The sequence below is a fragment of the Pararge aegeria genome, chromosome 1, assembly GCF_905163445.1.
Source record: "Pararge aegeria chromosome 1, ilParAegt1.1, whole genome shotgun sequence".
Classification (NCBI taxonomy): Eukaryota; Metazoa; Arthropoda; class Insecta; order Lepidoptera; family Nymphalidae; genus Pararge; species Pararge aegeria.
In genome coordinates, this window is record NC_053180.1 from 2,758,426 (window position 1) to 2,782,328 (window position 23,903).

The 23,903-nt window shown below is 36.2% G+C and overlaps 3 protein-coding genes across 5 annotated transcripts in view; 2 read left to right on the forward strand and 1 right to left on the reverse strand.

Moving 5' to 3' along the window:
* Window positions 1-293: 293 nt before the first annotated feature.
* On the forward strand, window positions 294-1,319 carry LOC120637146 (carbonyl reductase [NADPH] 1-like). Its single transcript, XM_039908816.1, has one exon. The coding sequence runs from the start codon at window positions 348-350 to the stop codon at window positions 1,212-1,214; it is 867 nt and encodes a 288-aa protein (XP_039764750.1). The 5' UTR covers window positions 294-347; the 3' UTR covers window positions 1,215-1,319.
* A 43-nt stretch (window positions 1,320-1,362) lies between these two features.
* LOC120637127 (snake venom 5'-nucleotidase) overlaps window positions 1,363-23,903 on the forward strand; it is a 42,573-nt gene continuing 20,032 nt past the window's right edge. Inside the window, exons 1-11 of one of the 3 annotated variants that reach the window (XM_039908797.1) lie at window positions 1,363-1,460; window positions 6,500-6,620; window positions 7,795-7,902; window positions 8,779-8,865; window positions 11,064-11,230; window positions 11,836-11,934; window positions 13,847-13,969; window positions 15,257-15,422; window positions 16,963-17,141; window positions 17,944-18,099; window positions 18,241-18,420. In XM_039908797.1, the coding sequence (XP_039764731.1) occupies window positions 6,560-6,620; window positions 7,795-7,902; window positions 8,779-8,865; window positions 11,064-11,230; window positions 11,836-11,934; window positions 13,847-13,969; window positions 15,257-15,422; window positions 16,963-17,141; window positions 17,944-18,099; window positions 18,241-18,420 (1,326 nt within the window). In that variant the 5' untranslated portion in view covers window positions 1,363-1,460; window positions 6,500-6,559. Of the gene's footprint in view, window positions 1,461-2,465; window positions 2,602-3,414; window positions 3,507-6,499; window positions 6,621-7,794; window positions 7,903-8,778; window positions 8,866-11,063; window positions 11,231-11,835; window positions 11,935-13,846; window positions 13,970-15,256; window positions 15,423-16,962; window positions 17,142-17,943; window positions 18,100-18,240; window positions 18,421-23,903 lie in introns of those variants that run through there. The other 2 variants (XM_039908788.1, XM_039908804.1) reach the window with 2 other exon arrangements.
* Window positions 20,380-21,196, reverse strand: LOC120637156 (uncharacterized oxidoreductase TM_0325-like). The gene has a single exon (XM_039908828.1). It carries the CDS (start codon window positions 21,166-21,168, stop codon window positions 20,422-20,424), a length of 747 nt encoding a protein of 248 aa, XP_039764762.1. The 5' UTR covers window positions 21,169-21,196; the 3' UTR covers window positions 20,380-20,421.

Sequence of the window (23,903 nt, forward strand, 5' to 3'; positions counted from 1 at the left end):
GTGTCCATAGGTATTATGCTCAAACCATTAAATGCCAGATTCCTCTATTACAAAATCGGGAATCGAACCTGGGACCTTTACACACAAAGGTGGATCACGTCGAAAATGATAATGAATAAGCTACACTGTTTAATACAGCATCAACATTCCAAATACCTACTCGTATTTGTATCAAGTAATAAAAAAAATATATATTTGTTTACAAAATGATATCAATGTTACAATAGTTAGGTACCTACCTACCTAGGTAGATAAAAATAAGAAAACAATTTCTGTCATTTATTTATCGAACTTTGAAGGTGGTTGAAGTGTCAGACCCTAGTGTAATTCTCTGTTTAACGTTGTCTATGATCAAAACAAACATGGAGGGCAAAGTTGCAATAGTTTCGGGCGCAAATAAAGGCCTGGGATTCGCAATTGTGAAAGGATTGTGCCAAAACTACAAAGGGATCGTCTATCTTACAGCAAGAGATGAATCAAGAGGTTTGGAAGCTGTAAAAAAGTTAAACGATCTCGGATTAAAACCAATGTTTCATTTACTTGATGTGACTGAAAAGAATAGTATCGAAAAACTTGCGGAATACATTAAAACAAAACATGGTGGATTCGATGTGCTTGTAAATAATGCAGCTATATTAGAATGGGATGAGGTATATCCAACTTACGAAGCAGCGAAAAGAAATATCGAGATAAATTACAAAAGTTTACTTAACATCGAAGCCCTTTTATATCCGCTGCTGAGAGATGGCGCTCGAGTCGTTAATGTGTCAAGTGCGTGCGGACACCTTTCCAATTTACGCAACAAAAAATGGTTGGATTTACTAACAAAACAGGATCTCAATAAAGAAGATATCAATTACTTTGTTGATGAATATTTGGAAAGCGTTAAAAATGGTACATTTAGAAAAGAAGATTTTGCAGATGATGGGAAACATGCAGAGCATAGAGTTTCTAAAATTGCATTAACAGCTTTAACTATGGTACAACAGAAATTATATCCAAATATAAGCATAAATGCTGTTCATCCAGGATCTGTAGATACTGATATGGCTAAATTGAAGAAAGGCGTCAATCCTGATGAGGCAGCAAAGACTGTTCTGTATCTGATTTTAGAAGCATCACCTAAATTAAAAGGAACATTTATGTGGTACAACAGAAAATTAATTGATTGGTATGACGTGGAAGGTGATTATTATTACAAACATGGAGTGTAATTGATTTCAAGGGATCTGAATTATTAAATTGTAAGATTTTGAGCAACTCAGTTCGAAATAACTTTTTATTTAAGCAGATTGTTTATAAAGCAAATGTACAAGTCACAATAATCTTTTATTTGATCATCTTCTAAATTATATTGATGCGAGCGAACAAAGCAGCGCCTTCCAGTATGTTCGGGTGAAAAGGTATTTTGTCGTCGGCCTGTCCGTCCTTCTCCCTATCCGTCAGTCAATGGCCCATAGGTAACTTCTTAATTTATGAATACTTAGTTAATATTGTGCATGTATTTGACCCCCAACGAGGTGGACAGACGACATCAAACGAGTCGCGGGGACTAGCCGCCGCGAAATGCCCCAGGTCAGTCAATCGGTTGAAGTAATAATGATGATGATGATGATAATATTGTGCTTCAAAGACCTAAGACAAATAAAAAATATTTTTAAATGAGGGCTAAGGAAAGGAATATAGTTAATGTTATATTATAATCAAAAATGGGTTACATAAGCTTGCGGAACTGGTCATGATGCGCTATGTTGGTCTCTGAGACGTCTCTTATGATGTCTACGTAGTCTAAAGTCTTTAAATTAATAATTATTCCCATTCACTGACCTAGTCTTCATCTTATGTTATGCATATAATCAATCAAAGAAATCAGAAAAAATCTATTTTAATTAAACTTGTTACACTTCTTGCTTATATAGCCCAGTTTTGAATTTCATAAAAAAAAAATGTTTCTATAAATATCCGTAACAGAGAAATTTGATTTTTATGGAATCCAGTTTTTGAAATTTCATATAAATAGTGTGGCATAGCACTCCTCCGCATGGTACATTTGCATGAAGTTGTACTTGTAGCATAGACAGAGATTTGCTTTTCTGAATACGGTTTATTGCAACAATTGTTATCATTCAAATACACCCAATAAGAACCAAGCACCAATGAGCTAACCAATGAGAGCGCTGAACAGTGTTCTTGTCATGATTCACGCCGTCGATCACGCAGTTAATCGCATCGTGAATTCGCGCGCGAGTCTAGATTTTACACTCTCTAGTTGGAGGTCTTTCTTTGAGGCGAACCCGTAGTTGAAAAGAATCAACGGTTTTAGATATATGCAACGATAAATAATAATTGACAGAATCGCAATGCTAATATTCACTCAGCGTGAATAGGAGCGCAAATTAATTTGACAACCGATCGAATTTGACATTAAACGAAACTGACAGTTTGTTTTAGGAATTCCGTTTGTGGGTGTTGCATTGAATTTTAAAATCAGAAGATCTAATTTTGTTAAAATAAACCCGACGTCCTCTTGGTTTGTGAATGAAAAACATCAATTTACTTAAAATCCTGACACTTAAATAATATATCCCACCAACTTGTTAGGTAAGTTATGTTATAATACCGTTTTTAAAAAACATTTTGCGCAAAATAGTATTCGACGAAAGGAATATAGTTAATGTCTCAGTTCAGTGTAGGTAAACAAGAGTGTTTATTACGTGAAGTGTCAAAGAAATAGTAGTAAATATAGTATGTCGTATTAAGACATTGAAAAACGTTGCCCAAGTGCCTAAAATAAATTATCGCAGTGCTGAGCGCCTTGACCTTATCAATGTACATTAGTATTCTTAATACGGCACTGCGGGGCCTTAGTTAGACGAATTTCACCTGAAACTATTGACTAAACTATCTGTGACAATATAGTCAGAGTATTTGTCTTTCGTTATTCAGCGAACCTGTTTTTTTTGTGAAGAAACATGAATCGTTCTAAAAAAAGTTAAATGTGACCTTGATTTCTTTAAATCTAAATTTATAGACACATTAGTTTTGCGAAAATGTGAATGTGGAGATAAAATGTGTGTGACATGTGTGGTGTTTATACAAATAAGTTGGTTAAAAGTTCATGAAGGACAGATTGACTGTATGAAGTTTCTAATATTCAGACTAACAGCATAAATTTAGAAATAACTTATGTTTAGAAAAATCATTGGAGTCATAAACCATCTATTTTGTCAAAAAAGTGATATTGTTTTTGATTGTGTACAAAATTTTATAAATGAAAAATATTCATATTTACTTAATCTTAGCCATATATTGAAAAAGGGTCAATCCTGTTAAAGACAAGCATGAAAAATGTTTTTAGTGAAGTCGGTTCGTGCAATGGCATCATTTGCAGCACAAGCTGCACTCAGATCACGATGGAGCTCGTTAATAGAGTCAACGAGTGTAGACGTGCCAGGAGAAGTCACGGACAGCGTTCGTTCCGTTGTTGGATGGCTGAAACAGGCATGGTCTATACATATTTGCAATGTGCATTTATAGAAATTTTCCTAGAATAATGTTATATTTTTTCTATATTATTGCTTATGTTGTAGTTGTTTCTAGAAAGATTGCTGGAATAAGTATTGGTTTATCTTTTGCGTTTAGTATATCTTTAATATATTTGCACCGCATCACTGTTTCTATATTGTTGAATCTAAATACAAATATTTGATATTTGCTTTATTAATTTTTTACTTATATAAGTTCATAGCATTTATTATTAATTAACTTACTCATGCGCTGCTTCTTGAAGAAAATCTATTTAAATTTATTTATTTAACACAATTATTGATCACTTACTATAAAATTTTGATTAGAACTCTTATTCATTTTAGTGCATGGTTGAAATTTCTTGAACGTCAATAAGATCGCTTCCAGCATTTTTTAATATGGGCGGTTTTACTATCTATAATCTTTAGCGGTAACCGATTGGAGTTTAATGTTTTGATAGTTTTTGTACTGAAAATCTGTCAAGTTGTCAGATGATGAGTGATAGGTCCCCAGTCTGCTCCCAAGCAGTGGCAATTTGGGCTTTGGTTGGTTATCAAAGAATCTAAAACTATAAAGTTTTATTAATTGAATTTGGTTGATATTCCCTCTATTTCAAATAAGTAATATTAAATTAGTTGCACAGTCATACCCAACTTGATTTATACATAGAGGAGAAACTAAATATAATATAAATAGTCTTTAAATCAGAGTTTGGTAAACAGAAATAAAGTATGGGTTTAAAATAACGTCTATATCTCAAGCAAACTAGCGTGCTACCATCTTAGGCGTTGTCACCTGATCGAATTGTATTCTACATTGTAGTAGAATAAAAACAATTTATTTTGTCTGCCTATACATAAAAGGCTCTTAACCCTTTGTGAAATAAATAGGCACATAAGCATATTCATAGTCAAAATTAAAGTCATATCAACCTGACCAAAATTTACCAGTCCACTGTAGGGCATAGATCTCCCACAATAAGAACTGTTTAGGACATAGCCCACCACACTGGGCTTTGTGGATTGGTAGACTTTAAAATCTAACATACAACAAATTGATGATTAAAATTCAATTCTACATACAGCCTCAGTGTAAGTTTAGCTGTACACAAGTGTTATTGAATAATGATCACTATATTTGGCACAATGCTATAGGTGTCCAAATGACTTTGACATTGTATAAATTGTATTGGCCTTGGGGCACCCTTTTGTTAAATTTTTTAGAACTGGTGAAATTGACATAACAGATGTTATGAACTTACATGCGCATTCTAAAGTCTACACACTGTATATTTGTACTAGCTGATGCCCGCGTTCTTCGTCTGCGCTAATTACGGTTCTTTATAAAACCCCTGAGCGGAAGCGGTGATAGCGCATTTGGTAGGAGCTCGACTTCACTTTCGGGGGGCCGAGTTCGGATCCCAACTCGCTCCTCTAACTTTTGTAAGTTACTAGCATCACAGGCTAGCAGGGAATGATCAATGTAATCTATTTAGTTTATTTCATATTGTATATCTTTTTGAGGGTTCTTTCTTTTATACGATTATTATTTTTATGTTATACATTTATATTATACTATATTAGAAGCGGTGATAGCACAGTGAGCTGGACTTACCTTTCGGAAGCCTAGTTCGAATCCCAGCACCCACCTCTTAACTTTTCTAAGTTATGTGAGTTTTAAGTAATTAAAATATCACTTGCTTCAACGGTGAAAGAAAACATCGTGGGGAAACCTGCATGCCAGAGAGTTCTCCATAATGTTCTCCAATGTGTCTGGAGTCCGCCAATCCGCACTGGGCTCCTGCTCGAGCGTCGTGGACTACGGCCTCAATCCCTTCTCATTGTGGAAGGAAACCCGTGCCTTGTAGTGGCCCGGTAATAGGTTAATATGATGACGCATTAATAGTGCCGTCTATAAGCCTATTTAAATAATGAATTAATGAAATAACTATCTTTGATGGAGTCTCGCTGTTCTGTTTTGGAATCCCACAACTGGAAAAACCTTTGTGTGTTTTTCAGTGTCTGGGTGATTATCTGTATATTATTATATTATTCATAAAAATATTCATCAGTCATCTTAGTACCCATAACACAGGCTACGTTTACTTTGGGGCTAGATGGCGATGTGTGTATTGTATTAGTAAATGTATATTTTGGTACTAAAGTTCCCGAAGCATATCCACTGAAGTCATGTAAAGATCTATGAACAGGGAAGTCAACGTTGAAGAAGGAACAGGGAAGAGAACGTTGAGTAGTTTTGAGCATGCACCTAATGACCTACTTAGGCTCACTCATCTATCACTGACACGTCAAAATTACACTATCAAACATGCTCGTCATGGTCATGCCATAATTAATTATAGAATTGACTACACAATATGCGCATTACTGGAGTACTTAACCAAACGAGAAATATATTTAGCATTGGTACAAAAAGCTTACACTGGAGATGTACATAGTTAAATATGTATCCCGAAGAAGCTGTTGATAAAAGTTATAGTAGTGAAATTTTGCAAAGATGTAAACTAGTTTTATCCCGTAAAAATAAACTGTCCCAGCACGGCTAGCACGGGCAGGAGCCAATTACTCCCCCGGGTAAGGATCAAAATTTATCTTCTCCAACAGCTTCATCAACTCTCAGAGCACTGGCGCACGAGTGGAAATAATATCAAATTAATATATGTGTAATAATAAACGGGAGTAAACTCCTATTCCATGTTCCCGTGATTTAGCAGGTGAATACATTGGATATAATCGGGGGATATATTTTTTGTAATATTTTTAATATCTTCAATCTTTATACTCCACACCGAACAGATCTTTGGCAATGTATAAAATTCGGTGTGTAGTATAAAGATTGAAGAAATTATAAATAACACCATACAGATTCACCTGCTTTTCGCGGAGTATAGCAAATTAAGCTTAATTTTCTTAACATATTTGATTTGTTAATATAAGTGTAAAATTCTCAGGCGTCATTGGAGGTGAGACAGGTTGGGAGGCGCGCGGTCAGCCAACTAGCGGGCCGAGGGATGGGTGACGAAGTGTTGATTGTGCACTTCAACGATGTATATAACATCGAACCGACAACAAGTGAGTTTTGTTACCAATATTTCCGTGGCCATGCGCACAAACTGCTTTCGTTAAACCTAATGCGCCTTTAATTACACCGGCAACCATGCCTCAGACCTATTGCCCGCGACTTCGTCTGCGTTTGATTTTGTTTTTGATGTGGCATTCAAGCTATTTGGAGTTCAAAAAAACTTTAAAGTATTCAGCATCGCTAAGCCTTAAATGAGAGGTTTGCTGCTGTCCGCTGTGGAGTTCTGTCCTCTATCTCCAACCACATTCATTAGATCTAAACAAAATTTGGGCAAAATTAAACACATATTATAACCTCTATAGTACAAAAATAATTATTTAAATCGGTTATAATTTGTCGGAGTGATGGTGTAAAAAGGAACCGAGCACGAACCACGGACTGTCCGTGGCCATGCGCACAAACTGCTTTCGTGAAGCCCATGCGCCTTTAACTACAGCGGCAACCACGCCTCAGACCGGAACACAGCGCAACAATACTAGTATAGACTTTTTATCAACGAAAGGTTAGCAATTTATAACAGTTAAGCCTGTTAGGATGCAATGATGAGGTCTAGGTTGAAGTTTGACTAGAAAATGCCTATTCATTCGGCCTTGAAGGTACTCAAGTTGTACGTGGCAGGAAACACAGTTGCCGGGAAGGCGTTCTGCATCCTAGCGGTACGTAATAGAAACGTGAATAACAGACGTTGATTGAATATCAATCACATAAGAATGTACACGGCTTCTCGCTGACCATACCAATACATCCCTATCCCTATCCCTATCCCTACCCTACTAATATTATAAATGTGAATGTAAGTTTGTTTGTTACGCAAAAACTACTTAACCGATCCTCATGATACTTTGTACACACATTCTTGGAAGTGTTAGAAGTAATATAGTATATTTTTTATCCCGACATTAAGCTCGGTTCCTTTGGGAGAGGGGATGAAAGTGTTTGACGATTTTACACCATAACTCCGACTAATTATAACCGATTTAAATAATTATTTTTGTACTATAGAGGTTATAATATGTGTTTAATTTTGCCCAAACTTTGTGTAGATCTGATGAATGTAGTTGGAGATAGAGGACAGAACTCCACAGCGGACAGCAGCAAACCCCTCATTTAAGGCTTAGCGATGCTGAGAAAAAAGATGGATTATTAGTGATTCTTCCTCAACAGATACGGAGCCGGTGGGCGGTGCACTGAGGTTTAGCACAGCTGTGAAAGCTTTGCAGCATTTGAACCCACTCGTGTTATTTAGCGGCGACGCCTTCTCCCCTAGCATGCGTAAGTATTACTTTCCTTCCTTATCTATGGGTTCCCTTAGTATTCGACTTTTCTTTTTTTTACTTTTAAGAAAAAAAACAATGGACACAACAAGAGGAAACTTAAAGGTAAGATACAAAAGGCGGGCTTATCGCTTGGTAGCGATCTCTTCCAGGCAACCTTAGGGATTAGGAAACTAAGAGAAACCGATTGGTGGGGTGTGTTATTATCACATACATACTTACGAATAATTACACACTAATATTTATCTAAATTACACACATAAAATAATAATAATATAAATAAATATAGCTGGGCTAGCACAGGCATAAAAAATTATATACCTCGATTATATTCACTGACAGGGGATATAATTAGTCCACCTGCCAAAGCACGGGAACATGGAATAGAAGTTTTTCCCCGTTTAATATTTACACATATATTATTTGGATATTATTTCCACTTGTGTGCCAGTGCTCTGAGAGTTGATAAAGCTGTGGGAGAAGATAAATTACAAGCCATACTAGCCGAGCTGGAGCGGAAAAAATAAGGTTGACGGCCGATTGCCCTGGGTACCAGCCCATAACACAAGCTATACTTTGGAGCTAGATGGCGATTTGTGTATTGCCTTAGTTACATTTTTATCAGCAATATGTGGAGATTTTTTATTTTACAGGTCAGACTTTTACGTAGAGTTATAAATTTTAATTTGTTCTTAATAAAAATGGAATTATTTTATGGATCAAATTATATCTGATTCCTGTCGCAATCGGTTATTTAATGCATATAACTTGTATAAAACAGTTGCAATGTTTCACATTTGCCAGGAATCCCGTGACGGATCACACATTTTTGTATATTCCTGGTTAGCCTTTGACTATATTTAGTTTTTTCCAGTAAGCACATTCACAAAAGGCGAACAGATGGTACCGGTTCTGAACGAAATCGGGACGCATTGTGCAGTTTTTGGAAATCATGATTTTGGTAAGTGAAATTTCTGGCCTCGAGCCTTCTAAGTCCGAACAAAAAGTTGCTCCGCAATAATTTTTAGACTAACCGAGATTTTAAGCGATTAGCATTTTTGGGTAGTATTTAATATCTTAAATCTTTAAACGAGCAATTCTTATGTAATCTCGGAATCGGCTCCAACGTTTTTAATGAAATTTAGTATACAGTTTCGGGGCGATAAATCGATCTAGCTAGGATTCATTTTTAGAAAATGTCATTTTATTTAAGTTGCTAGTGAATGTAAATACAAGGAAGAGATGAACTTCGCAAGAGCATTAATGAGGGATGCCGTATCTATGATGAAGCTTGGCTTGGTGTTGCTCAAAAAAGGACACGAAGGCATACCGCGGAATCTTCAGATTGCGCCGAAGGGTTTAACTGCCATGTTTGCGGCCGTAAATCTCGCTCGCGTCAAAATAGTGTCGCTTAGACAGTGTTTGAAGCGTCTCTCAAGACAGGCCATTGTATTCACACACACGCACAGTTTGCGGCCGCGGTGGTCGATCTCCAGAAAGATTTTCCAACTACACGGGAGACATTTTAGTGCAAAGAAAAGTGCATACTCTGTTCCCTCACTCAGTGGCGTGCACTTCATAAATGCACAAAAGCACTGCATACCCGAACGTTTTCATATAACTGGTAACGTAGGAGGATTTTGCCATTTTATGCCATTCTACTTACCCTGGTCCAAGTTCCTGTGCACGCCATTGCTGACTCCTATAGTCGTACCTCCGATACCACTGTTGTTTCGCAGGTCTTAGATTCATACATGTTAATCACGTACACGCAGTGGCGTGCACTTCATGCATGCACAAAAGCTCTGCCTACCCTAACATTTTTGTATATAAATGCGAAGGCTTTTTGGCATCTTCCTTCTTTATGCATACCATGGTCAAATACCCTGTGAACGCCACTGCGTCCACGTTAAGTTCACGTGCGATTATGAACTTTACTTTTCTTGTGATATGTGTGCCCAGTGGGTCAGACCTGGATTTCACTTTCGGTGAGCGAGTTCGAATCCCAGCCCAATCCCACCTCTAAGTTTTCTAATTTATGTGCGTTTATTAATCAATTAAAATATCACTTGCTTTAACCGTGAAGGAAACCATCGTGAGGAAACCTACACGCCTGCAAGTTGTACATAACGTTCTCAAAGGTGTGTGGGGTCCACCAGTCCACTGGGCCAGCGTGGGGACTACGGCCTTAACCCCATCTCATTGTGGGAGGAGACCCGTACCCTGTAGTGGACCAGTAATGGGTTGATATGATGAAGGTGCTTTGTAACGATAACATTAGTATAGTGATATACGACTAAGACACCGGGAGGTATCTTAAATCGTTCGAGTCCATGTAGGACTGAAGTATATCGATAATGCAGTCGAAATACCCACCAACTCAATGTCATGAACATAAATATCTGGCAAATGTGTAGTTATAGTTATCAAAAGTTTAATTATTTACCCACTTTATAAGTTCTCGCAACTACGCGGTCACACGGTCGTAGATGGTCACATAGACTTTCTCGTAAATAGGTCGCACAGACACATTGCTGACACCGTATGATTAATAGCACAATCACCACTTTTGCCAAAAGCTTAGTAGACAATCGTTAAAGATGGCCACAGTCTGAAAAACAATAAGAAGAATAAGAACAATAAGAACAATCGTCATTTCAGCTGACAGTCAAATCGAAAAAGGGCGCCACGTGGGCTAGACTTTTGTATCGTACCACTTCTGACTGATATACGACTAATACACCGGGAGGTATCTTTGCATCGTTCGAGTCCATGTAGGACTGAGGTCTATCGCTTTTTGCTTTTTCGGAAAGACATTTCCCGATAACCACCTGAGGGGTTGCTACGGCGTCACCGGGGGAGTGGGGCGAGCGCGAAAGCTCGCCATGAGAAGAGCCCCAGGGCTCGACGACATCGGGGGGGAAGTGGGAGACGTCGACCCGAGGGTGCCTCCTGCGAGGACTCGGACCCCGGCTCGGTTCGACGTTAATCTGACTGTACCTGAGGTCTATCGATAATGCAGACGTATTTATATCAAAATACCCACCAACTCAATGTCATGAACATAAATATCTGGCAAATATGAAGTTATAGTTATCAAAAGTTAATGTACCCACTTTATAAGTTTACTGTAACAATAGACTAGTATGAATGTTTCAGATTTCGGCCTCGACGTGCTATCAAACCTGGTCGCTCAATGCAACTTTCCCTGGTTAATGTCGAATGTCATAGACAACGAAACCGGTAGACCGCTCGGCGACGGAAAAATTACCCACGCATTATTATGCAATGGACATAAAATTGGACTCATCGGCTTGGTGGAACAGGTACCTATTTAAACATAAGTGGGTATGTTAAGTTTAATATACAACGTGTAAATGAAAACCGATATAATACTTCACGGGCTTTAGAGGTACATTATGTACTGTCTCTGTGACTTATCTGTGGAACTTCTAGTTTTTGAATAAACCACTGTCATAGATTTTTCTGAAAGAAATCAGATACAGCCCTAACATCACATTGAAAATTAAAAACAAATGACTCCTGTCACTTTATACTATATTACTATACTGGTAGTATATTATTTTAGTTTCTGGTTAAAGAACACAGCCATTTAAACTACTAGTGAAAACTGTCATAAGTTGTTTATGGCCACTAATTATTATTTTTTCGCTTTATTATAGAACCTGCTTTCGATAAGTTAAACTTAAGCTACGAGGTTTTTAACGTGCTTTGGGATTTTACTACCATAGCCTATGTCAGTATTACCATAAAAATTTAAGCTTTTGTTACATAACTTGACGTTCTAGATATTAATGATTATAATTCTATAAAGAAAAGTATATTATAATAATACTATGGGCCCCTGGGCGGATATATCTTTTGTTATCATCATCTCACCGTCTTTACGTTTATTGTATTGCTTCGACAGGAATGGTTAGATACACTGGCGACCATAAATCCAGAAGAAGTGACTTTCATCGACTTCCTGCAGGCGGGTAACAAGTTAGCGTCGCAGTTGAAACAAGAGGTAAGTAATACATTAGCACGATGAGCTATTTTCATTAAATTGCATTCATATTTTAATCATAGACAAACCACACACACACACACACTCACACATGCATGCACGCACACACACGCAATTCACACACACACTCACACATACTATAATTTGAGATTTTCGGTACAGACATAGTGCGAGCACAACAACAAGCTCAGCTTATTGCGTTCGCTAGCTATCAATTATGTAACTAATAACAATACCCACCTAATGTAACAAGTTGTAAGTACTATTGGTGTTTGATAAACTTTTTCATTTATATTTTTAACTTCTTATTCAAAAATGCTTTATGTATTTATGCCAGTCACAGGCGTTCGTACATGTTTTAAATTAAAAATAGTGGTTAAATATAACCATTATTTTTGTTTAAATTATTTTTTACACCGTTTAATGTATCTAAAAACAGATTATAATTTATTTTTAATGCCGCGTAACCGTCATCTTTTTAAAATCTTCTAAATAATAGAAATTAATCCAAAATCATATCGGTGGTGTTTAGAATCATATTGTACTAATACTTCTGCTATTACTCCCAATAAAATATTATTTAATGTTCCACGAAATAAGTTAAAAATTGATTGAACTTGGCATAACGAAATAGCGAAGGAATGTCCGCAACTTCTCCGATTTACTTTCATGGGGATAATTCAGTTTTTAATACTTTTAATTATTTTCCAGTTTTATTTATATAAAAATAAAGTAAACATGGAGAGAACGCTATCAGTCATGTTTGCTTACACATAGATGACGTCACTAGCCCGTAACCGTGTTTCTTTGGAAGTGATCCACAGATTAAAAATACGATTTTAAAATTTTATCTGTTGTATTCAAATCATTTTGACAGTGGACTGTTATGGGCTGTTGATTGATTGATTGAAATATATTTAACCTTCGATGAAAAAAAACGTCTGTTCTGAAGCATGTCTGTATAATAGCTGTGTCAGAATCCGAGTACGGGTCTAATATAACTACCGTTTCCCTAACAGATTAGCCCGCTGCCATGTTCGACGGCATTTTCACTAAGTACTAGATGACACCGCAAGTCAAGGGCTAACTTGTAGTGGAATAGAAAGAAAATCACGTATAATGTAGTCAGATTCCGAGTACGGGTCAAATATAACTACCGTACCCCTAACAGATTAGCCTGCTGCCATCTTAGACGGTATTTTCACTAAGTACTAGATGAGACTGCAAGTCAAGGGCTAACTTGTAGTGGAATAAAAAGAAAATCACGTATAATGAAGTCAGATGCCGAGTACGGGTCTAATATAACTACCGTGCCCCTAACAGATTAGTCCGCTGCCATCTTAGACGGCATTTTCACTAAGTACTAGATGAGACTGCAAGTCAAGGGCTAACTTGTAGTGGAATAGAAAGAAAATCACGTATAATGAAGTCCGATGCCGAGTACGGGTATAATATAACTACCGTACCCCTAACAGATTAGCCCGCTGCCATCTTAGACGGCATTTTCACTAAGTACTAGATGAGACTGCTAGTCAAGGGCTAACTTGTAGTGGAATAGAAAGAAAATCACGTATAATGAAGTCAGATGCCGAGTACGGGTCTAATATAACTACCGTGCCCCTAACAGATTAGTCCGCTGCCATCTTAGACGTCATTTTCACTAAGTACTAGATGAGACTGCAAGTCAAGGGCTAACTTGTAGTGGAATAGAAAGAAAATCACGTATAATGAAGTCAGATTCCGAGTACGGGTCTAAAATATAACTACCGTTCCCCTAACAGATTAGCCCGCTGCCTTTGAGACGGCATTTTCACTAAGTACTAGATGAGACTGCAAGTCAAGGGCTAACTTGTAGAGGAATAGAAAGAAAATCACGTAAAATGAAGCTGATCTAAAGAAATGTTTATTACAGGGTTGTGAATACGTCATAGCACTTACGCATATGAGAACGCCGAACGATATCAAATTGGCTGAGGGTTGCACCGATATCGATCTCATATTGGGAGGCCACGATCACGTTTACGAAGTTCTAGAGGTAAGTTAATACTCGAAAGCTTTTTTGAGTAAGTGAATAAGTTTACGTAACTATTTCCGTGCAAAAAACCGTCAACCATTGTGAAATTAAACATAAAAAAAATATATGTTCAATTATCAAAATTAAGCTTAATTTGCTATACTCCGCGAAAAGCAATCTAAAAAGCGATATTTTCGGAGTATAGCAAATTAAGCTTAATTTTGATAATATATCATGGATTTCCGCAAAGTAACGCCTGCTTCTATACAATATATATGTTCAAGGCAAAAGTTCATAGGCTTTTTTAGGCAAGCGTGCTCAAACCTCCATCATTGCTTCTTAACCGGCATAACTGTTGTCAAGCGCTGGCCTATCGATAATAAAAAAAAAGACGTGTGTGTACTTATGTACACGCGCTAGAAGTTATACTTTGGCGTAACGAGATGAAAATCTTTTCAAAAATTTTATCTTTCGCCTCAATGCTACGTTTGTAAAAAAAAATAGAAACAAATTTTTCGAAATTCTTACAACATTTCTGTAATTCATTACTCGGAGAATGATTACGATTGCTGAAGTAGCGATTTTCTGAATGAATACTTTAGATTGACATTCCTTTTTTGAAATTATTACCTATTTCACTGGTTTTTTAATCAGAAATCGCTCTTGGTTTTAAATTGTTTACGCCATCAAGGCCATGCGGGTTTGCTTTTAGATTTTCTCATGCTGAAAACTGGTTTAGTCAGGTACTACATTAATGTCATTTTCTTCAGGTTCTTCCTTAATTTTCTTTCTTTTTTTCTTCCATCACACATCTTCAGCCTTTTTCTAGGGATCTCCCTTAAAAAACACTGCTCCCTCTATATATCTATATATATTATGATAGTTAGGTAATCATATTTTTTTTTATCAATTTTTAATAGTGTTGATTTTATTTATATAATTTAAAATTTGTTAAGTGTTTTAAAAAGAATGAAAATCAATAAATGATATATAATAATAATAATCTAGATTTAATCTAAAAGAATTAGATTGTAATGAAATTGTAACTGTATAAATAAATAAATACATGCTAGCCAGTGGCGTGCACAGGGTTTTTGACCAGGGTATGCATAAAAAAGGAAGATGCCATAAAATGGAAGAATCCCTCGCATTTATTAGTTATACAAAAAATTTAGGGCTTGCAGTGCTTTTGTGCATGTATGAAGTGCACGCCGCTGATGCTAGCCGTGCTAGCATGTTTCATATAAGTTTGCATAGTAAAGCACTTAAAATCAAGACTAACTTTTGGAACGTCTTTGTCACACACAGATAAACAACAAATACATCGTGAAAAGCGGCACGGACTTCCGGCAGTTCAGCAAAATCAACATCAATTTCAGCTCGGACGTCGCGCGGGTGGAGATAACAGACGTCGCGGTGAGCAGTTCTTACGCCGAAGACCCCGTGCTCAAGTCGAAGGTGGAAAAGTATTCTGGTAAGATATTTTTTTTAAGTAAAACCTCTTTAAGCGTGACTAGGGAGTAACACAGATTTTTTTCTGACGGAAGTAACGCTTACGTCTGACATCTGTGTAGTTTCCGATATTTAAAAATAATAATTTGGATTGGTCGTAAGTATATGTCATATACTCCACGCTTCTTGACTTATACACCAGCTAGTGGCAAATATCATAATCAATTAAGATTATTTATTTCCAAAAGTGTCCAATAGTGTCCAATAGTGAATAAAAATTCAACAGTTAAAAAAAAAAAAATTATATTGCAAAGTTTTTTAAAAATCTCTAAATATACTTGTTTGTTTATTAATTTTGTAATGAATAAATTATTAATAAATTTTCTGACGATTGCGACATTCTAGAATATTCAATGACAAGGTTATATTGACAATGCTGATCTAACCTTCAATTTTCTACTCTCAATTATTCTATTTAACAAATATGACAAATGAAAAATGAAAATATTTATAAAATGTGAAAGTGATATTAATGAATTTTAAATACAATATAAAATAAAATAGTGAATATTAAATGAAATGGCCGAGTCCCAAGAACATTTTACTCTTTCATCAATAACTAATATTGAAAGTTTTACTTAAATCGCGCGTAAAGGTTACACGCACACACTTTTTTAAATAGTCACCTAGGGACCACATGTCATCTTAGTACCCATAACACAAGCTACGCTTACTATGGGACTAGATGGCGGTGTGGTATATTTATATTTATTTACTTTGGCCACACGATGGTAATTGTAAAACCATGCATCAGAAAATGTTTGTGTGATGAACATGTATGTGTTTCATTATCTGGTGTTTATCTGTATATTATAAGTATTTATGTATATTATATTCATCGGCTATCTTAGTACCCATTACACATTCTACGCTTACTTTGGGGATATTTGACGAAGTGTGTACTGTCGTGTGTTTACTTATTTATATCCACCAATCCGCACTGGGCCAGCGTGGTGGACTTACGCCTACACCCTTGTCACTCACACGGTAATGGGTTGATATGATACGTTCATCGATTCACAAAATTAGAAAGGATTGTAAAAATTTTACTCTATTACAAAATTTAATGTTTTTGTTTTGAAATTGATTTAAATTTTACCATTCTATAATTATTTCCGGTTTAGTAGTTCTTTGCATTTTGCTTTGATTTTGCACGCAATGTATGGCACTGTAACCTACAAAAAAAAAATTACCTATTTTTTTTTACAAAAAAAAATATATTAGATTCTATTCCATTCTATTCTATTTGACGGCCGATTGGCGCAGCGGGCAGCGACCCTGCTTTCTGGGTCTGAAGCCGTGGGTTCGATTCCCACAACTGGAAAATGTTTGTGTAATGAACATGAATGTTTTTCAGTGTCTATATATATTATAAGTATTTATTTATATTATTTATTTAAATATTCATCAGTTATCTTAGTAACACAAGAGAAGCTTACTTTGGGGCTCGATGACGATGTTTGTATTGTCGTAGTATTTTTATTTATTCTATTCTATTCTAGCCATGATAGACGGCAAAATGGACGAAGTTCTCGGCAAGTTCTGCGTGCCTCTAGAAGGAAGGTTCTCCGTGGTGAGACGCCAAGAGTGCAATCTGGGCAACTGGGTGTGCGATGTCCTCTTGGCGGCTACCGGTGCCGATATGCTCTTACTCAATTCTGGAACTTTCCGCTCTGATCAGGTAATGATCTGAGAAAGTCAACATCAAAACTTCTTATCCTACCATAATCCTACTTCCTACTTAATACAAAAATGTGAAAGTGTGGATGTTCGTTACTCAACCACGCAAAAACGGCTGAACGGATTTGGATGATATTTAGCATGCATGTAGCCTTTGGAATGGAAAAGAACATAGGCTATATTTTATCCCGATTCCTTAAGAAGTTCCCGAGGGAAAATTTAAAATTGTTCACCATGTAAGCCGCGGTCAGACAGCTTTGAAATTTGGTATGCATGTCACCTTTGCTATGGAAAAGGACATTTACTTTCTATACCGATCTCTCAAATTGTTAACGAACGAAGCTTTAGATCCAATTCTGAAGTCCACGCAGACGAAGTCGCGGGCAGAAGCTATTACTTATATACAAAGCCGAATAGTTTTTTTTTTTACTTTTACACGATTATCACAGGAACTAATTCTCTCAGCGTTGGATAGCCCATTTATCGACTAAGGCTGTAGGCTATATATACGAGCATATATGACCAAAAGGAGTATAGCATGATTAAATAATGTTTGAAATCGGAGTTTTTTTCCGTTTGAGACCTTCCACCGCGTGCGCTTTTCAGAAATTTCGAAATTTCAGAAATTATAAATTACACAATACCGGTAACCGAACTCGGGACCTCCAACTTAAAACCATAGCGCTCACCCCTGCGCACGGGAGGTTGTCAAAAAATTAATTAAACTTATGGTACAAACTTTCTCATTTTTAGTATTAGTAGGGATAAACTTATTACTGTACTTCTAACCCTTTGGTCCTAAGGTACACCCGGCGGGAGACTTCACCCTCCGCGATCTGTCCACAATCATCCCCATGCGTGATCCCATCGTGGTGGTGGAGGCGAGTGGGGAAGTCATCCTAAAGGTTTTGGAGAATGCCGTCTCCAAGTATCCGAGCTTGGAGGGCAGGTTCCCTCAGGTAATATTTTACGGAAGCCTTATAGATTTATGACATTGGTTATTCAGTAAAATTGAACAATAAAACTGGTAAAGGTAACAAAGCAAACACATTTTTTCAAGTATTTTTAATGTTTTTTTTTAATGAATTTATTTACTCCAGGTAGCAGGCATATCGTTCGCCTTCGACCCCAGTAAACCCCCAGGGGAGAGGGTAGCGGAACATGTTGTGAAGATAGGCGACGAGTACCTGCAAAGGGATCAGAAGTACCGGCTGGCGATCAAGCAGTACCTACACTCAGGCAACGACGGGTTCACTATGCTACCTCACTGCCCGGTTTTGGTGAGCCTACCTTTCTTTTATTACCAGCACCGCTTGTAACCATATGGGCACGATGACAGTAAGAAAGAATCGCTAAAATATTGTATTTATCAAATGATATAATTTTATTCATGTTTTATGATTTTTTTATTTTAATTCCAAAAAGTGAGATTGGTATTTATTTATAATGAATAAAACTGCAATATCCGCCATGACAGGTGAAACACCGAATATTAAAAAATATTACATCACGTCTACACAACGTGTAACGGAATCACGAAATAATATTTTATTTATTTATTTATTTAAGTACATATACATTAGTTATACATTTAACCCACCCAAGGTTATACAAATTAATTTATATACACGTAAAATTTTTACTTAAAAAGAATAATTGGCCATATGTTGGGTGAATATTTGACTCCTAACTAGATATCTGTGTCTAGGATATCATAATAAATCAACCACGAACTTTCGGCTTATAAGTACTTATTATGTGTATTTTTTCGTTGTAGCTAACCTGAACATTTAGTTATGTATAAGCAAATGCAAGCACTAATTACCTATGTTGTACATAACATGATAGACTTACCTGCTATTAAAACACTAAGAAGACATTAAAATGTGCAATGACACTACAAAACACCACACAAATAAATTAATCACTTTTCTATCAAATCATTGAAGGATGAATAAGTATATTTCATAAGGAATCGGTAAAATATTGTATTTATGTAATGAATGATATTAATCATGTTTCAAGAATTTTTTATTACGTCACGTCTACACAACGTGTAACGGAATCACGAAATAATATTGAAGAATGAATAAGTATATTTCATAAGGAATCACCCTGTAAATATGAAATCAAAAGAAGCATGTTTATTTTTCCATGCAAACTCATTCAAAACATTCTAAGTGTTTACACATGACAACTCAACTATGATGTTAAAAAACCGACACGCGCATAGTACCAAATAAAGTGATCGGAGTCACATGATTTTAATTTAGCATGTGATGTTAGGGCACAGATAATAATATGATTTTTTATTATTAGGTAACTTTGACCCAGATACACTATCATATAACAGAATAATAAAAACTAAAATAAAAAAAGACAAGTCTCATAGACAGTAAATAATGTATCCCTGAAGCCTTAATTTACACGTTGTATAAACATAATTTTGTACCGCTTGAACTTCGAAAAACACGACGTATGTCAAAGATTTTGCGATTCTAAAAATATCAGGTAACTTTTGGTTATCAATACCAAATTCACTATCAATAATCAATATCAATAATCTTTAGCTATGGAACAAGGAGTTTCTATATAGCTCTAACTTGCCTTTGACGCCACGAGTGCGGCCATGACACGGTGAGCGTTTTTTCAAGAAATAATTTTAATAAATATAATTTGTCTTTTATAACAACAACACCTTTAATTTCTAGAAAAAATAATATCGAAATATATAAAATAATTCCGAAAATCCCTATTATTTTATTTGTCCGTATATCTATTAATAATTGTTGTTATTTTCACAACATTATGTCCTACGGCATTTTTATATGGAGTAATGCTGCTGATATAGATTCTATTGTCTTCCTGCAGAAGAGGGCTGCAATATATAAAATAGGCCCAAGAGAGTCATTAAAGCATAATTTAAAAAGTTAAATTAAAGACGGTCTTTACATTTTTATCAGAAAATGAATTTATGTGTATATAGCATAAGCATTTAAAAATGAAACTTTAGCTATAAATTAAATATTTAATTCAGACAAAGATTATACAAAAGTGCTATTATTAAAACTATAAAATAATTGATAAATGCAAGACAATACAGAAACAGAGCAGCCCGCACTGGGGCACTGCATAAAGGCCAAGAAAAGACTATTAATCAAAATGAGTAAAAAAATTATAATAAGATAAGAAATTTCAATAAGAAAACCACCATTTAACTTTGAACCCGTAACCGCCCCGGCGCGGCGGCGTAATACGTTCGTAAACCTTAAAAAAGTGCCTTAGTTACGCTTTATCATCCACCCGTTGTCGCTAGTGAAGTTCGAACCAGTTATTGACTTGGCCTTGTCGCTGGCGACGAACAATATTAAATCTGCAATCTCCTGCGCTTCTGATACCTTATTTAAAGCCGTGAGCGGTTTCAAACTATCCCATGTTATCGACACCCCGCAGTTCTCCATTAAATCAGTGACCACAGGTCCCGGACTGATCGTGTTCACCCTGACGCCATGTTCCGCTAAGTCAGCCGCTAGACACGCGCCAAAGTGAATCAATCCTGCCTTTGAAACTGCATACGATAACGCTTCCGATACAAAATGTGTACTCTGCCCAGCAACACTCGATACATTGACTATGTTTCCTTTCGTCTTTATCAAATGGGGGACAGCCAAGCTCGTCACACGGAATACGGCTCGAAGGTTCACCGCCATTGTCATATCGTACGCTGTCATTATGTTATCATCGAATATATTTCCGAAAGTGGAACCTCCGGCGTTGTTGATAAGAATATCTATTTTTCCAAAAGCTTCGATAGTCTCGTCTACGATTCTTCGGGCGTCGTCATCGTTGGTAACGTCGGCTCGTATGACCAAGGCGTTGGCGCAGCGCGTTTTTGTCGCGGCCAACTTGGCCTGTTTTCGTCCGACAATGGCCACAGAAGCGCCTTCTGCGCTCAATGCAATCGCCACTGCGGCTCCGATGCCCGAACTCGCGCCTGTCACAATAGCCACTTTATCTTTGAAGCTCATTTTGCTGTATTTTATTATTCTCACAATTTATTATTATTCTCGATTATTGTAACAGTCTAGCGACCCGGCCGGCTGTGGTAGATATTGCGTGATAATAACCAGACGGAATTATAAGTCTTGCATTATTTATCTGATACGTTGTTTTACTGCATTATATGCATGATATAATAAAGGTAAGTTTATGCTGGGGACGTAATAAAATACTTACTCGTATTTCAAAAAAAAATCGTCCGATTAGCTGCATTCGTGGTACAGATTACAAAGATTTAGGTTAAATTTTTTCGTGCAAGAATCTAAGTATTTATGTGAACTACAATAGAATCCTCATTATGTCAGTAGACATCTCGGAAATTTTATTAAAAAGCTTTAAAAACCCTACTATGTGCGCGTTAAAGGATATTTAGACAATTACTTTTGCCAAAATAAATGTATTTAATTGTGTACAGAAAATAACCAACTAATAACTTATGTCAGTCAAGCATATAATTGTATCGCTTTTTGTCATTCCAGAGCTTTAAAATAATAGTAGTTTTTTGAGCTATATTTGTGAAGAGGCAGAGTCTTAAGAACTCATAGAAAACTTTTCATTATAACAACAACAAAAAATAATTTTCGATTACTATTTTTGTTATTATGGACAATAATTATGACATTGAACTTCCACTGAACAGAGGCGGGAATAAGATCTTTAAATGCCTAGCTTTTTAACAATCAGACTGACTTGTTGTTTCAAAAGTGGTTATAAACTAGGCCTACTTGGTAAACCTAAATAAATTCGAATTTTGAACTTTCTTAGAATTCTTCAAAGGCCCTGCATTTTTGCAATCATGTTATCATAGCCTTACAGTGCATCTATATCAATTTAATTATATGACAGAAAAACTCAGGTCGCATTTACTAAATTGTTAATCATTATTCATCGTACATTGATTGATTATAATACCAAAGTCACCTTCACTGCCATTAATATTTTTTAAAGTATAATCATTTCATAGAGACTCAAGCAGCTAATAAATTATTTTAGAATGCAGATTACGATATGATGAGAGAGTACGATTGTTATGCAGCGTTATCATATGAATATTAGAAGTTTCATCACCAACTTCATCAACATCTCCATCACCATTATCATCGTCATTAGCATCATCATTTCGTTCATCGTTATCAACCCATTACCAGCTCACTACAGGGCACGGATCTCTTAGAATGAGCAGGGCTATAGGATTGGCAGATTTCCCACCTAAAACCTTCCCACCTTTTAAAAATTACGGAGAAATCTCGGGCATGCAGTTTTCCTCACGACGTTTTCTGGTACGTGGGTTGATAATAGATTTACAATGATGATGATCATAGAATGTAATAAATAAGATAATAATTGGAATACCTCTGAAAGTGACTTAGTAGACGCTTCAGCTAGCTGTAAATATACTTAGCGTATAAATTAATAAATCAGAAAAACTATGACGAACCAATTTTCTGCAACAATAGAACAATGAGTAACAATTGTACTATAATGACGATGCCACAAAGCTATATTAAACCTTACTTATAAAAATGAGAGAGAGTGTCTGTATGTTTCATTAACTAAACTAAACGTACCCGCGATATTAAAAAAAATGTCGAAACAATCGCGTACGATGTCGCGAGCAACAGCTATTCTTTACTTATTTATAAACTTACAGTGATAAATAGTGGTTTTTAGAATGTCGTTTAAATAAATGAAGCGATTTATTAGCGTAATTTATTTAATTATTTATTTCATTACATATCGTTATTGGTGCCGCGGATTGTTGTGGTTTCGTGCTGAGGTGGGACCGTATTTGTCTAGTCTGTCTCTGCATTTCCATTTCTATTGCAGTTTAAATACTACAGTTATGTCGCAGTTTAAATACAGTTATATTGCAGTTTAAATACAGTTATATGGCAGTTTCAATGTAGTTCTATAGCAGTTCAAATACAGTTCTAATGCAATTGAAATATAGTTATATTGCAGTTTAAATACGTTCTATTGCAGTTTAAATTCCGTTATATTGCAGTTTAAATACAGTTATATTGCAGTTTGCGACCTCGATGACGCAGCGGTGAGCGCTGTAATTTTATGGTCCCGGGGTTGATCCCTGGCATGGGGGCTGTTATGGAATTTATAATTTCTGAATTTTCTATGGTCTGGTCTGAAGGGAGACTTCGACTGTGGCTAGGCTAGTGTAGGTATATCATCCATGCAAAATTGCACACCAACTGCAAGCTGACTGTGCAGTCAGTTCGCAGTTTTTATACAGTTATGACAACCGCACAAAAATGCACCCACATTTCAATTTCGCGGCTGGCGTGCGTTATAATGTCTTTGTCTTGCGACATCGAAATGGGCATTTTGTCGTGATGTTTCCTAGCATTCTAAGTCGCGAAATGAACACAACGATTCCAATATCAAAGTGAATCACGACACAGGTTAGCTATACTTTGTGTGTAAGTATTGTTTAGTTCAAATAAATAATTTCGAGATACGAAATTCGCTATAAAGTTTCACTCAATTGAGTCACATTAGACCGGTTATCGATATAGATTAGAAATTGTAAGGGTCCCAGGACGCTTCCCTGAAGAACGCTTATTCTGTTTATCTTAAATTTGATTGATGTTAATGTAGCATTACCATCAAGTCAAGAAATTTATAGATGTTGTTTACCTTTAATTTCACCTGCCTTAATTTGTGTGTGTCTTAGTATTTTTGTTTCGCG